The 15,553-nt window shown below is 42.6% G+C and overlaps 1 protein-coding gene across 1 annotated transcript in view; it reads right to left on the bottom strand.

Moving 5' to 3' along the window:
* Positions 1-4,001: 4,001 nt before the first annotated feature.
* Positions 4,002-15,553, bottom strand: part of NISCH (nischarin) — a 32,459-nt gene continuing 20,907 nt past the window's right edge. The window contains exons 13-21 of the mRNA XM_054387176.1: positions 15,329-15,437; positions 12,607-12,728; positions 11,765-11,820; positions 9,954-11,270; positions 9,352-9,526; positions 8,049-8,202; positions 7,418-7,546; positions 6,263-6,424; positions 4,002-5,237 (exon numbers count right to left, since the gene is read on the bottom strand). Coding sequence (XP_054243151.1) covers positions 4,609-5,237; positions 6,263-6,424; positions 7,418-7,546; positions 8,049-8,202; positions 9,352-9,526; positions 9,954-11,270; positions 11,765-11,820; positions 12,607-12,728; positions 15,329-15,437 — 2,853 coding nt within the window. The 3' untranslated portion in view covers positions 4,002-4,608. The remainder of the gene's footprint in view (positions 5,238-6,262; positions 6,425-7,417; positions 7,547-8,048; positions 8,203-9,351; positions 9,527-9,953; positions 11,271-11,764; positions 11,821-12,606; positions 12,729-15,328; positions 15,438-15,553) is intronic.

Here is a 15,553-nt window from a genome sequence, read left to right as displayed (position 1 = left end):
CTTCAGTCTCTGAGAGAAGAGGAGCCTACTTTCCTGATCACTGCTGCTGGACCTGGAACACCAAAACCAGCAGCAGCTTTGGATCTCTGTGACTCTAAGAATTAGTAAGAAAGTGAAGCACCAAATGCCTCCAAATTAATAAGCAGCCAACAGCCATTAATAGTGTTCAGTGCACAGAGGAAAGGTGTCAACGTGCTCACAGCAGCAGTCCAGTTGGCAGTGTCATCATAGATGGTGACAGTGGCATGGAAACAGCACAGGGAGCAGAACTGGGAAAATAACCACAAATTACTGCTCCACTTCCACTCTTTCTGTTCTCTTCTGATAGTAGGGTTCCTCCTAGGCAGACAGACAGATTTTCTCATGGATGACATCAATAAAAAGCTTATGTCTTAGAGGCAAAATGCATTCGGTCAATGTTGTGCCCAACACCACTGAACACTGTTAGTACTTAACCCTCCCCCAATTCCCTCCCTCATTTCTAGATGAGGTGCTGATGTACGTAGGCATCTGCACAAAGCATTTCAATCCCCCAAAGTCCCACTGAGAAAGATGTTGAGACCTGTCAAGAGAGCTCAACATTTGATTGCTTTTAAGCTGTCCAGAATGTAGAGAGGAAACACCCACCAGGGCATTGAGAATGAAGTCACAAGACTTACTGTGTCACCAGCAATTAAAGGAGGATGTCAGACAGGAAAACTGGGGAGGGGAAAACCTTAATGAAATGGGAAATCTTTGTAAGGATGATCTGATGACAGAGCGTGCAAATGGCTCTGTGCAGGCAGGGTGGAAGGCTTTCATTCACATTCCTTCTCAATGTTTGATTAAATCAGGCTTGTGCAAACTCAATTTTAAAGCATGTGGCAGAGTTGCCAGCTGTGGACCAGTGAGTTTATCTGTGAGCTGTAGCATGTGGGCTTCTGCTTGGTTTGGAGAGCATGGAGGTTGACTTACCAAGTCCAGTGTCTCCTGCCCACATGGCAACTGGAGGCTGGTTTAGCAGTTGAAGTGAGAGACATGGATCGCAGAAGCATCATCCTGGCCCTGTTACAGATGACTTCTACAAAGCACTGACAATTTACTTTGTGCTTTCAGGCTCCCAGCTCACCAGCAGCAGTGCTCAAAATTCTTTCCTCACTCCGCCTTTTTGCTTTATGTATTGATGAAAGGGCAAATCCTCTAAAAGGAATGGAGGTGTCAGGGTAATGAAAGGACTAGGGGGAATGGAACAAAAATAGAAACAGGTACATTCAGATTGGATGTTATCAAGAAATTCTTCACCATGAGGGTGGTGAGACACTGGAACAGGTTGCCCAGGGAGGTGGTAAAAGCCTCATCCATGGAGGATTTTAAGGCCAGGCTGAATGTGGCTCTGAGCAGCCTGATCTGCCCATGGCAGGGGGGGTTGGAAATAGATGATCCTTGAGGTCCCTTCCAATCCTAACAATTTTGTGATTCTAAGTAATTTATCTAAGAGCTGGCTTTTTTTTTTTTTTTTTGTGAAAACATTAACATCCAGGGTTGGAGGAAGTACTGCTCAGAACTACTCACCCAGTTCCCTGGGTAAAGGCAAAGGATACAGCGAGGAACCCTTTCAGCCTCACTGCCTGTGGCTACATTTTAAGTTGCTGAGTCACCAGCCCTTCTCTGTAAGTGCCTGCAGCCCTGGCTGGCTTAGGCAATTTCCTGCCATTGAAATCTTTTGTTTAAGCAATCTTTAGAGAAATGAGGGAGTCCAGACAAATTATTTACCATCCAGGCTACCTTGCTGCACAGCTTTTCTGGGAGCTGGCCGTTTGGTTACATCCACAACAGGCTTACCTTCTGCTCTTCTTGGAAAGAACATCAAGTCTCTTAGCTCTGACCCACAAGGGTGTCAGGAGGCAGGGAGTCTAAAGAGGCACTAGCAAAGGGTTAAACAGACCAAGGCAGCAGTGCCTGTGTGTAGGAAGCTGAGCAGCTGCACCGCACTTACTGAACATGCTGTGGAGGCTCTTGGTGGAGAGGCTAGGACACGACCCTACTTTTTGTTGTGGTTTTGTTTGTTCTGTTGTTTTTTTCCTTTTTTCTCTCAGCAAGTTGGAAGGAAGAAGAATCCGAAAGTTTGCTGATAAAAGTAAAAACCTAGAAAGGCTGCACAGCAAATAGGAGGCTGTTTATCTCTTTCTCTCTCACACACACGAGTCCAATGCCAAGCAGGCAGGTTGAGCAGCCCGAGAGCAGTATTGTCGTGTGATCCCTTTCAGAAAGAAACCATTGCAGCTGCTCACATCCTGTTCATTCCAAACCTTGAAGGGCAGCAGTACAAATATGAGCACAGAAATGCCCCAACTCCTGGTCTACTTGTTGCTGTTGAGTTGCAGTTTCTTTACACCTGCTCCTGCAGTGAAAGGCAGGTGGATATTCCCATCTATTGGGGTTACTTTTGTATCTTTCTCATGTATTGAGCAGTGCTCTGGGTGTGTAGTAGGAAAGTCAGGCTCTAAATTCTCAATGAATATTCAATAGAATGTAGAAATCCAGATAAAACTATTGGAACAAATAGTTCCAAGGCTGAGCTACTGAAATTCAGCAGCTGCTGACATCAGCATGGTTGAAAAGGCAGGATCATGCAGGATGTTTTCCCCACAGTGGTCCTGCTTATCCTTCATGGATCCCTATAAGGGGATAGAAAGAGTCAGTAATGTGGTTGACTCAAAGGTGACAAGCATTGCACTGAAGCACCTGCTTGAGAACAGCATGACAGAGATCATAGTTGGGATCCCACTAGCTTGGTGTTTTCAGCAGCTTCAGAGATGCTGCAAGTTCTCATCATGCCCTCTGAGAGACCTTTAAGTCTGAAGAATGAGGGCTTAGCAGCCAGCTTACCAGCTCTGGCTATTACTCTTTATGCACCTATCCAGATGGGGTTGTCTAGTGCTGGCCACAGTTGTTCTTTAGCATCTTCTTAGTCTAATGAGTTTCACATTCACCTTTTATCCACCTCAGTGTTTAGCTTTCCAAGTTCCTAAATGTTTCTCACTATCAGTCAGGTACTGTAATGTGACATGGGCCAGGTGGAGCTATGATGAAGCAGGAGCAGTATAAACACCCTGACTCATCAGGTAGGTTGCTGACAACCATCTTACCTTTGCTGAGACACTTCTTACATTCTTAATGTAACCGTCACAGGTGATTTACATGGTCAAGAGACATTCCCACAGGCCCATAGAGACCCTCTGCCAAACCCTCTGAGCCCCATAAAGCCCAGCCCTGCCCCACAGGGACCCCCTGCCAAATGGTGAGGCAATGGCTGAGCCCCATAGAGGTCCTGGCCCCACAGGGACCCCTGCTCCACACATCCCAAGAGTGAGCCAAGGAGAAAGCACCATAGGGACTGCCATGCCCCATAGGGTCACCCCTGCCAAAGAGAGAGCCAATGACACTGTCCCACAGCTCCCAGCTCCATGCTCCTGATTAGATGGCAGGAAACAAGCATCTGAGGCCTCTCAGTATGGACCAATAGCACCCTGGGGGCTTCCCAGTTCTCCCATTCCCCTCACACCACCCAGACCTGTTCTTCTGCCCCATCTCTCCCATGGGGCTCTGACCAATGGGGAGGCAGCACTGCAGTGCCCCATAGGGGGACCCCTGTCCTAGAGCAAGCCCAACCCTGCCCCCCTTGATCCTGCCCCATAGATCCCAGAGAATGACAGAGAGCCTGTGTGTGTGGATAGGTGCTGGGTGTCCAAGGGGAGGTTTTCCTCTGCTGGGGTTGTGCAGAGCCTGCTTCCTCTCTCCAAGCAGCATGACCAGCTATGCAGCAGCACTGCCAGCTGACATCTGCAATGTTCTTGTGTCAGAAGCAGTGCAGAGCAGTTGTGATCAATTCTCAGTTTCCATATGCCTGTTGTGGGTGCCTCTGTGACAAGAGTGACTGCTCCATGACCCTTTATTTGTATTGAGAAGAGAGGCAAAAGACAGACTGTGTTCAGAGAAACAAACTCTTTATCTGCTGGCAAAATACTCCTATGCCCATGTTGGGGAACTCCACTTTCAAGACAATACTGAGTGGAACTCGAACAGGCAACTCCTTTTTATCCAATTTTACTGCTATGTTCATGCCTGACAGCAAATAATTACATTTGGCCTGAAATAAAAACGTGTCAAACTGTAAGGTCATGAAATAAGCATCAGCAGCATACCCAAATACTTGTCATACAAAGAATGTGGCACTGGGACACACACCAGTAGTGACCCTTACGTACACATCAGAGTTTGGAACAGCAAGGCTGATAGAAACACAACAACAGTGGAAACCTGAACAGCCCTAGAGGACAGCACATCGAGTGTTGACTCCTTAATTATTCCATACAGTTTCCCAGGATGCCTCCTGGTTTGTTTTTTTTCCCCCCCATTATGTACTATTGCATAAAAAATAGACTTTATAAGCAGTTCAGTCCCCAGGTGACACTTCAGAATATTTCTCTGTACTACTAAATGTTCACTGCACTTGGCAGTAAGGGAGTCCAGGTCATCTCCTGATTCAAACCACCACGACCTGACAGGTGCTATCTAAACACTGTGCTTTATCTTAGAGCAGACTGAGATCACTCAGCTGGGCACCACCTACCCTGTGAGTTCCAAAGGCAGCTCTCTGCCACACAGCATCTCCCACTGTCTTGCAAGCAAGGAAATCAATTTCTCCCTGCTCTCTGCACTGGGGATAAAGACGCACCACTGGATTTCTCTGCTCCTGCTGCCTTCCTGTTTAGCATTTCCCTTTGGGGCACCATCTCTTTCTCCAAAGTGATCCAGTGCTAAGTTCTGCATCAGATCCTGATTCTGAACATCATCAAACACAAAGGTGAGGGCCTGTGGGTAGGTCTGGTAGCCCATAAGCACTCGATCCAAGTGGCGGATTCGCCTCCCATCTGCCAGCTGGTACTTGTCCCTCTGTGGTGGCTCCTTGGCAAAGTCAGGCAGTGGGTAACTGATGTAATCCTCATCGAAGAGGAACAAGTCCGAGCTGGTCAGTATCAGTGTTTTAGGCTGAAGTGAGCTAGTGTTTGGGGCAGATCCTTCAGTGTGGCTCACTTGGAATGCCAACACATACAGAAGGATGTTGAGGGACTGCAGGTCAGTCAGACAATCCATCTTCTCTGCCACTAGAAAAGCAAGGTCCCCAATTTCCTCTTCATTTGGATAAATAAATTTTACTCTGCTGGAGTGAATCAATTCATAATTCTCCATTTTTCCTGCAAGAAACACACATTATTGTGCTAATTTAGTACCACACAATACTTTCTAAATGCATTAGGATAAGCAATCTTTGACAGGTGTGGCTGCAAGCTGGAAGGACTTAAGTTTTTTATCTATTAATAAATGGTTTTACTTATCTACACTGGAATCTCTTACATAACAAAGATACTTCTCTGCAAATTTCTAACTACATCACTAATTCAGAAGAAGCTAAAAGCAAACACAGCTGGACCCTCAAAACAGATTACCCACCTCCCTACCAATTGACCTCTCCTGCCCACTTCTGAATTCTCTACAAGCATCAACAGATTACTGAACACCACATGAACTGCTTTTATATCCCTCCCAGATGAGCACCCTGTTCCATACTTACTCTCTCCAAGTGCTGAAATACAACACAGTAAAGCCTGAAGGAAGCATGCCTGCTAATTTTTCCACACAAATCAATTGGTCTAATCAGTGATGTGACTTCCAGCAAACCTTGTACTTTCTGGGCTTATACAATCATTCTTCAGGAGAGTATAATTTTCTCTTGTGCCTTCAGCTGGCTTTAAAATTGTAAACAAAAAAGGTTTCCCCTGACACCTTAAAAACGTCTAGTTTTCACTTCACTACATTGCTACAAGTGACAGGGGTTTCCCCCCCCCCCCTCACAGGACAGTACCAGTGTAATTTTCAGACACTGTTACCTTTGATGGCTTACAAGACTTTATAGGTTAGGCTGAAACTTGCAGTGTGAACTATGCTAGCACACCCCCAAAATACTGTGTAGGATGTGCTGCTTCTGCTGGACTCCAGAAGCCATCACTAACTTCACATGTGGGAGACTGCTGACATTTAGCAATTAGGTTCAGTCAAAGCAAGGCTAAGATGATTGAAGTCAGGGAGTTTGGCTGAAGTATCAAATAGGAAACAAACGATGCAGAAATTTCCCTGGAAAGATTTTCTGATCAGCACACTTGAGATGATACCCTAAATATGATACCCAAGTAACTCATGACATGTAGGAAAGCTCAGTTACCTGTGTTTTTACTCCCAAATTCAGAGTAGAAGTCTTTGTCTACTGGTTCAGGTGAAGGTGTGCGTGCAAGCAGCGACAGGACTGCCATCAGCTGCTGTATGAAAGTGTGGGTGTTGTAACTGTCTCTTGTCAGGCAGGTGACTATATGATCTGCAGAGTGTCCTGCAAAGAAAACAGAACAGAAACCACTCCAACCTGTAGGTGACATTATCATAACATCTTCAGCCAACATGCAACTCTCACCAAAAAAGAGATTTCTCGCAAGGATTATTTCTCCTGAAAACACAAATCATTATTCAGAAAGTTTTCAAATCCTTGGAAAAGAATGACAGAATCCTTGTAAATCCCTCAAAAAAATAAAGACTATAATTCATGGTTTAATTGTTCAACTTCTGCTGTCAACCCCATCATTTTATCTTTACAATTTGAGGGTGGTGGGACACTAGAATAAGCTGCCCAGGAAGGTTGGGAGCATTCAAAGCCAGTTTGAATGAGGCCTTGAGCACCTGAGTCTAGTTGAGATGCATATCCCTGCCCATGGCAGGAAGGCTGGAGCAGATATCTGAGATCCTTTCCAACCTAAGCCACTCTATGAATTTATCTTACAGAAAAACCTGCCCTCAGCTTTGTGACCCTGTTATATGTAAGGTCACTTTAAGTCATTTCCACAAGAGGCATTCCACACTTGAGGATCTGAACTCTATCAGAAGACATTCTAGAACACAGGACTGCATAGCTCACACATGAGGCAAAGCACCACATTTTAAGTTGACATCAGCACCTTTTGTGAACTTTAAAGGCCTCATTTTCCACCATCAACTACAGATTTTGCAGCAGAGGCAGTACCTTGGTTTTGCTCTTTATTGCAAGCCAAAGCCTCAGAACATGAATTTGCATTTCTCTTTTGATGTGTTAGGACAGGAGAATTTTTAGAAGCACTTATGTGATCAATTTGTTCACTAAGCTTCCCAGTTACCTCAATGACAAGATGTTGCCATGCAGTACTATCAGCCTACTGGTACAGCACCAGTGCTACAGTAACTTAAGAAAAAGAAGCAACCATATACTCTCCCATTTCACTAACAAAGACAGGAATCCATCTGAGGGAAGCCTAAACAGACAACTGTAAAAAACTGAAGCACAAGAAGAACTCACCAGTAATTCTGAAGTATTGGTCAAACAGGCCAACATTTACTGACTGCAGGTCATTCAGTTTTAGCACAAAGCAGCAAGAGAGGTGGAAAGAGCTGTTGTCACAATCCCAGTTTTCTTTGGTCCAGAATTCTGTTGGAAAAGCATACATGACAACACACTTGAAGGAAAGCAAAAGGAAAACACTGGGCATAGTGGCTAATACCTTCCCTAGCAAACACAACCAAACCTCCTTGCAAGCAGTTTCCTAAGTAGCTGTCACATCACAGATTTAAGTCAGCAGATGCATTAATGAACCACTTGTGAACTGAATGCACACCATGGGTTTCATCACCATTTGGGTTATGAATGGTCTTTTACCTGCCCAGCTGATGCCAGGGATTAAGAAATGACATCTGAGAAATGCATGGGTATGAGAGCACATGGAAGGGTCTGAGGAGCTGCCAAGACTCAAGCCTGAGTTTGAGCATAAACTCCTCATTCAAGCACTTTGCACACAGCAAACTGCTACTCTTTCTTAAACTAGAAGGTCCAAGTGGCAGCATTGACTAAAAGTGGTATTTAAACTGATGACAATCATGCAGACAGGGAGTAAGTTGGTAACCTTATTAAAGGGCCAAAAGAGCTATCTTACCTGACTGGTGCTCATCAGCATGAATGAAAGAATCATCCAAAAGAAAGTAAATAGCTTTTGTTGAGAGAAGCACACAAGCCATCACTTCAATGCTGGGAGTCTTGTAAAATAGGACTGAGGACCACATGAGATGTCTCAGCTCTTCATTTTCTACCTAAGGTGTAAATTGCATTTCATAAATCACTGGCACACCTCCATGCTTCAGAGAGCTTCATCATCTTAGAGGCAATTTTAGACTACTAGTAGAAGAATTTCAAAATCTGAAGCATATGAACAGGCAGAGTATTTTGCCTCAGAGCTGCCAAAGGCAGCAACTTTAAGGTGAACAACAACAGCAGCCCACTGAAAATGCCTGGCATTTCCTTAAGAAAATTGTTTCTGGTGTGCTCTAATTATTCCTTGTTTTCTGGCCAAATCTAGAAAAAAAGAAACATCCAGTGCACAGGGAAGGCTTCATAGAGCAGACACTACAGACAATTTCATGCAACAGATGAGCAGTGCCTCCCAAGCATCAACAAGTCTGTTGAGCTTTCAGATGCTGCTTCAGAGGAGCACAGCTTGTCACTACAACTGCTGTTCCAACTGGGCATCTTCCCAGCTTCTAGCCAATGAATCCTCCAATGAGTCCCCTTGCTTTATCAGTTTGTCTTTGTGTAGAGAGAAGCACAACCTATGCTTACTAAAGATCTGGAAGCGAGGTAAGGGAAAAAAGAAAACCAAACCCACCTCTGTTTCTCAGTGAGCTTTTCATTTCAATTTTGTACTCAGACCACAAGGAGTTACCAATCAAAAAGCCACATCATGAATTTAAAGGTTAAGATTTGTACTTTGGAATTCAATGTCCCTTTCACAAACTATCAACCTGTTTTTCAGCAATGAAGTTGATCTGCTTCTCCTTCTGGAATACCTACAGCCATGCACATGTGCTGTATTCATGCACCTCCATATTACACAAAGGAGTCAGGACGCTTATTAGTTAGATATCACCACAAAGTAATTCCAATACAGTTAATTTTTTCCTTTTGCCACTTCAAAGAAAAAGGAAGAAGGTTGAGTTATCACATCTTCAAGACATACTCTAAGCTACTCTCCTGTATCTGGAAGGCACAATATGCCTGGCAGGATCCCAAGTGCTGTGCCAGGGAACACAAAACGGAGTAGTGCAAGCAGGTGTTTGATCAGAACACTTCCAGGTTTCTCAGAACCCAGCTCTTAAGTTTGAACAGGGAAATAATTTTTAAATACTATCTAGTACTGAAAGGCCACCAGGCATCTTTTTATCCACCAAGACTAGGCACACTACCTCTGCAATGTTGCCATGGAAAAACTCAACTAGGGCATTTCCTTTCAGCCCAGCCACATACTGCAGAGACACAGACACATGAAGGTGAAGAGGAATCTGGTTATCCTCTGTTATCTTCTGCAGAAGAAATTCAGAAGGATATAATGATGACAGCGTCAGATGAGGCTTGCAAAAGCTAAAAGAGGCACAGAAAACACAAAGTCAAAATTTAAGGAAATACACAGCTCATCCTCTATAAGAATACTTTGTACTTCATTCAGAAATCAGGAATGGGCAACTTCTGGTCTTAAGGTTCAGTAATCCACCTTGAGCAGAGCTGTCAATCTGCCAACATCTCACAATGCAAGCACACAAAACAAGAAGTCTCCCTCCATAAGAAAATACATTTTATGTTGCAACCATAAAACAAAACAGGCAAGTTAGATTTATGCAGTTATCCCAGACTGGTGCAGTCTGGGATAACCACTGAGTGCAGACCAGGAAGATGAAAAAGCACTTCATCAATACTATTGGCCAAAAGCAATGACAATGACAACTGCAAACACTTGCTAGGCCACATTAACCCCAGCACTCTGCAACAGACCTTTCAGAGGGATTGTTACCTTGATGACTGACCATGCTTGCTGGTCTCCACAATGTGATTTCTTACAGCATCTGATTTGCTTGAAGCTTTGAAAATAATAATAGTCTTAACGTCCTGCAGGAGTGTCCTTAAGAGGCTGTAGATTCTTAGGAAGTGGAATTTCTCATGAGGTAGAACAAACACTGCTGTAACACATCTGTACCCAACGAGTAACTCCAGCACATGTCCATCCAGAAAGGAACTTTTCTGCTGGGGGGAGCTGTGAGTTGGATGCAACACAAGTGATGCCAAGGGTATCCTGCTCAGCTTAAACATACTTCTCAACTCCTCTGTGCCTACCCATTTGCCTGGCACTAAACTGAAATCCACCTTTACTACATACAAATGCTGGGCTGTTAGAAATATCCAACAGGGATGGACCACACAGGCATCTTGGTCAGAAGATTTATACACTGAAGAATAAAGTGCAGAACACAAAACATTTTTTGACCAGTCTTTGTTATTGCCAGCTGACTCTGGTTGATGCAAGGTCTTCTGAATATTGGTTTTACCCCCATAAACAAGATATGTTGGGAAGTAACCTTTTATTTCAACATCATCTGCTGAAATGCAATTCCATTCCATAAGCTGACAGAGAAAATCCTGGAGGTTTGCTTTTCCACAGCACAGTGTGGAACTTGGTAACACTGATGTGTAGTGTTGAGAGCAACGTGTGTGTAAACAAGAATAAAAGTCTTGAAGATTCTGAGAGTCTGAAATAATAAACAAACAGCTGTCACTGGTTTTCAGCTTCACTGTTAAACAGATTTCTGGCAGGAGAAAGCCCAATTCTGTTAGATCAGTGTATGGAAAACACAGTATTAATTTCAAGGCAGAAGGGAGATGCTGGCAATTTCCTCTCAGTTCCTGCTGAGGAATCTCAAACACAGCAAGCATATCGTTGGTCAAGACCAAACAGGAAGCAAACTGCCTGAGTCCTTTTTGAATGTGGATAGAAAAACTCCAGAGCATTTTGACTATGTCAACACTCTCCATGGCTACGTAGTCAGATGACCAAGCATCAGAAGTAGTGCTGAACTCAAAAGTCTGCTCTCCCTCATGAAGTCCCATTTCAAAATATCCATCTTCTTTGTCTGGGGCTCTGGAATCACCTGGAGGGCTTCCTTTGCCCTCTGTAAAGGAGGGGGCTGATCTCTGCACAGTCTGCACAATCGAGGCAGAAAGGTGCTGGATAAAATGTTGGTTTGTGGCAGTGTATGACATACAATTGGAAGGCAAGATGATGGTGTTCCAGAGGTCAGGCACCACAGAGTGTTCTTCCTCTGAGCAATCCAAGCTTCAAAAAAGATAAAGGCACAGTAAGGACATGCTCGAGCTCAAAACCTGTCAGAGCTACCTACAAGTTATGGTGCTGCTTCTCAGAATTTCAAGGCTTACTCTTGCTAATAGGGTCATGTCAGAGCAAGTGGATGCATGCAGCCATCCATTTTAAAAGCTGATAGCATGGAATTCTATGGAAAGTAAGAACTGGAAGGTTAAACTCATCCTTTATTTCCCATCCCCAGTGCAAATATCCTTACTCATTAAAGCACTTCACAATACAGCTATGGCTGGTTCTGAAACTATCAACTGCATTCCACAGTTCAAAGGCTAAAAAACTTTACACCATGAAATTGATTTTAGTTCAAGAACAAATAAACACACCACCAAAACTGAGCAGCATACAATGAAAGACTTTTGCTTTAAAGGCAGGGTTTAAAAATGCAGCATCCACTGTTACTACCCAAAAGCAGATGAGGATTTAAATCAGAGCATAGATATCTAACTTACCATCTGTGAGGACCACTTCCATGTCCTTTGCATGAATCCAATAGAGAGGCAGGTGGCTAAGGAGAAGAAAACATCAGGAAGACATCAACTATTTACAGCTGTCAGAGTCAGCATCCATGAAAATCAAGTTAATGCTGGCTCCCACTTTTTAAAGCTAATCAACTCACTGCAGAGTCCTGACTGCTGTACTCATCAGCTGTTTAGGTTGGGCATTCAGTTAAGGCAGCAAAAGAATGAACTCTACTGACTGGCAAACAGATACAACCTGTGACCCATGCACTGCAGCACACTACATTTTTACTGAAGTGAGATAAAAAGGTGAAGGAACTTCACGAAGACCAACTACACTGGTAGCAATGGGAAAGAGTCCTCTGCATTCCCTGAAGCCATGCACATCAAGAGTGTTCCCAACACAAATGAAATCACAATACAGAAGTTAAACAGCAGGAGTTTGAAAGAGAAATTAAAGGCCATTATCTACTGACAGGGAGAAAGGTTTTCTACCCTACCACCAAAAGAACTGCCTTCCAAAACCTGACATTGCAGTAGATAAGACAGAAGTCTTGCATTCAGTATTAAATGATGTGACACTAATAGTGGGTAAGCATCTCAAAATCATGGTATAGTGACAAAAATTTTCTGCAACTCTGTTAAACCTGGCTTAAGCATTTAATTAACAAGATGCACCAACCCCTTGACTGAAATTTGGGTCTACCTCCTTTTCCATTATAATAGCTCAGAGTATCAAAACCAATTTTGCTATGGATTATTATGATAAAAGTTGAGTATCAGAAATAAGCTTACAAAAAGTACCATAAAATAAACAGCATTATGACAATTACTTGATTTTTACATCTGGAGTCTGGTGTTTCAAAGCATCTCTGGGGAACTGTATGGTCTGTAGGAGTCGAACCACTGGATTGCAAAAGACTGCTGGCTAGGACTGTTTCTTCACAAATTATTTCTAGAACAAATATAAACAGCTCTTAAAAATCACTGAAGTAAAACCAAAATGAACATTTAGTAGTATCTGCCAAACAAGTGGAATTAAAATCATATGATCAAGCTCTGAACATAAATCATTAAAGCTGAGGGATATCTTCACATAATGGCCAGGCTAAAAAAGCAGGCAGACCTTTAGTCTAATTACAGAAATATCTTTAACTGCACTGCAAGTTGCACTGCAGACTGCTAAAGCTTGTTTTTCAAGCTTCAACAAGTTAAATCTCAACACCCAGTGTAAGAATTCTTCACATGACTTAGTTCTAATCAGTAACTTTCACTACAACATTGTCAGGCAAGCAAAACTGCAGCGAAGTGATCTTCATAAACTCTGTAGTATTCTCTCAAATTTCTGTAGACTTGAAGTGAACAAGTAGAAGACATCTGTGTAAACTTTCAGCCAGACTCAGAAAGGCTGCTCCCTCAAATGCCACTCGAGACAATGATCTCACCTTATTCAGAATATTTTTGAAGGGTTCAAAGTCGAATGATTAGTAAAAATTTAGGAGTGAATATAAGCCAAAACTCTTAGGGACATTTAAATGTTTTGCTTGTTTGATACTCACAGCCTCACACTGATGCAACAGAACAAATCAGTTTTCAGTATTACCACAGAGCCAGCCAGCTCAAGTATAGAAACATGCAGACAGACCACAGAATTACACTGTGTGTTTCTGACTTGAGCATAAAAACCTTCTGCCTGCATCCTTCTGGACTGATGGTAAAATTTAGCAGACTACATCAAACCACTTCATAGAGGAAACACAAGAGGTGTTTATTACTTGAACAAAATACTGTGTTAGCAAGAAGGAAACTGGAATTGACAGCAAAACCAGAAGATGACAGCATTTTTAAGGGGTTTGTTTCCTATATAAATATTTAATCTTTTTCCATAAGCCATTTGCTCATGACATTTACAGTGAATAATATGTAAAGGAAACAGATGGTGTCTAGAAAAACTGCACAGAACAATCCATAGAAATAGCATAGCAGGAAATTAATTCCATTATTCATGATTTAAGGTGAAACTCACTACCTAGCATATTTCCATCTTTTTAAAATAAATTTCCCCCAATCAGTATTTTGAAAACAACTCCTGACAGCTAAATACATGGCAAGTAACTTCTATTAATCAAGCTGAGAAATGCCCTGCCCTAGTGCTCTCTCATTCATAAAAGCCTCTCCCAAGATTCTAGTAAAGGAACCTCAAGAGTTCTCATACCTATTATAAATAAACCTTGGACCTTATACCAGTTTTGCTATAAAACTCCAGAATACTTCAGAAAGAAAGATTATCTAGGTATTTTTTTTCTCCCAAGACTCATTTGTTCCCGAACTATTTACTGTAATATAAAAAAACCTATTGACAAATAACTCTTAAACAGTCAGGGTGACTGGTGGCATGCATTTTTACAGCTAGCACTGGATAAAGTGCAGGCTGTTGTATAGACAAAGTGTCCCAATCCTCTACCTTAAACACTCAATACTTTATAAAGCAAGTGCTGACTTCATTTTGGAAAAGCTGGCATTTTATCTGCAGATGAAAGGTGATCTAGAATGGCCACAAAGTCAAACCAAGTACACAAACAGCAACTGAATCTAAGTTGCCCACCCGTTAATCAATTCAATCAGAACAATTCCATTGTTCCACACTGAAGAAAGAAGCCTCTACTGATTTTTGCAGATACCACAGCAATGGACTTTATTCCAAGCTCTTCAGGCACGTTTCTCTCCCTCATCTACCAATCCATCAACTTACTGGGAAGAGTTAACTGGTCCATCCTGAATTACTGAGAGTATAACCCCCCTTGTTTAAACTGTTACTAAGTCTTCTCCAACTATTGATAGACTGCTGCACTTTTAAGATTTCAATCAAGCAACAGGCAAGACTAAATATCTTCATCTGCTGTCATGAACGAATATTCACACAGAGCAGACTTACAGGCTCCTGCAAAAGATGAAAGATAAACCATTCTTCTACATTCCACCAGACACTTACTTGAAATACACAAAAAAAGTGATTCTCAGGCAAGCTTAGCAGGTGCTGTAGAGCAAACCAGATGTGCTGAAATCACAGGCTCAGCCAGAACATTAATCCCATAACTGTCTTTTACTAATTTTTTATCTTTTTTTCTGGTTTGACAGAAATGCAGCTCTTGCAAAAAGGCAGTAATGGAACCTATGCTGCTTGAGCTCACCTTTTGCAGACCAAGAACAACATAGAGAAGCAACTTTAAAACATGTCTATACACACCATGGTTTTCCATTAAGGCTCCTATCCAAACCAAGAGAAGCTACACATGTAGGCCTCTGCAGGATGATGCAGTAAAAAGTCCTGCTCCCAAGCTTCCACTACAGTTAGTTAACACCCTGGGGAACAACAGGTTGATTTTGCTGATTCACACACATGAAACTTGCACTTTCTAAGCCAATACTACCAGGTCTTTCTGCTTTGTCTTGCTAAGCCCTACATCCATGCACATAATATTCATGTATATCAATGCAGCTCAGAAAAGCAGAACCAAGAGGCTCAGCCCAGCAGCACGATACATACATGATTACCTTGGCTGGAGCTGACAGGACCAGGCAGAGAAGGAGAAGAAGGACGAACAGTAAGAGAAGAACAGTTTGATTTGGAGCTGGCAGCAGTGAGCCTGGAGTCCTCACTGATCTAATAAAGAAAGTATGCAGTGATTAAAAGAAAAAACAACTAAATGCAGCAGACATTAGATCCTCAACTAAAATAAGTCTACAAAGGCTTTCTCAGTCTTCATAAAAGGAAAGTTA

This window comes from Indicator indicator, chromosome 15, assembly GCF_027791375.1.
Source record: "Indicator indicator isolate 239-I01 chromosome 15, UM_Iind_1.1, whole genome shotgun sequence".
In the NCBI taxonomy this organism is placed as follows: Eukaryota; Metazoa; Chordata; class Aves; order Piciformes; family Indicatoridae; genus Indicator; species Indicator indicator.
The sequence above is the reverse complement of the archived record's forward strand: the minus strand, read 5'-3'. Positions and strand labels throughout refer to the sequence as shown.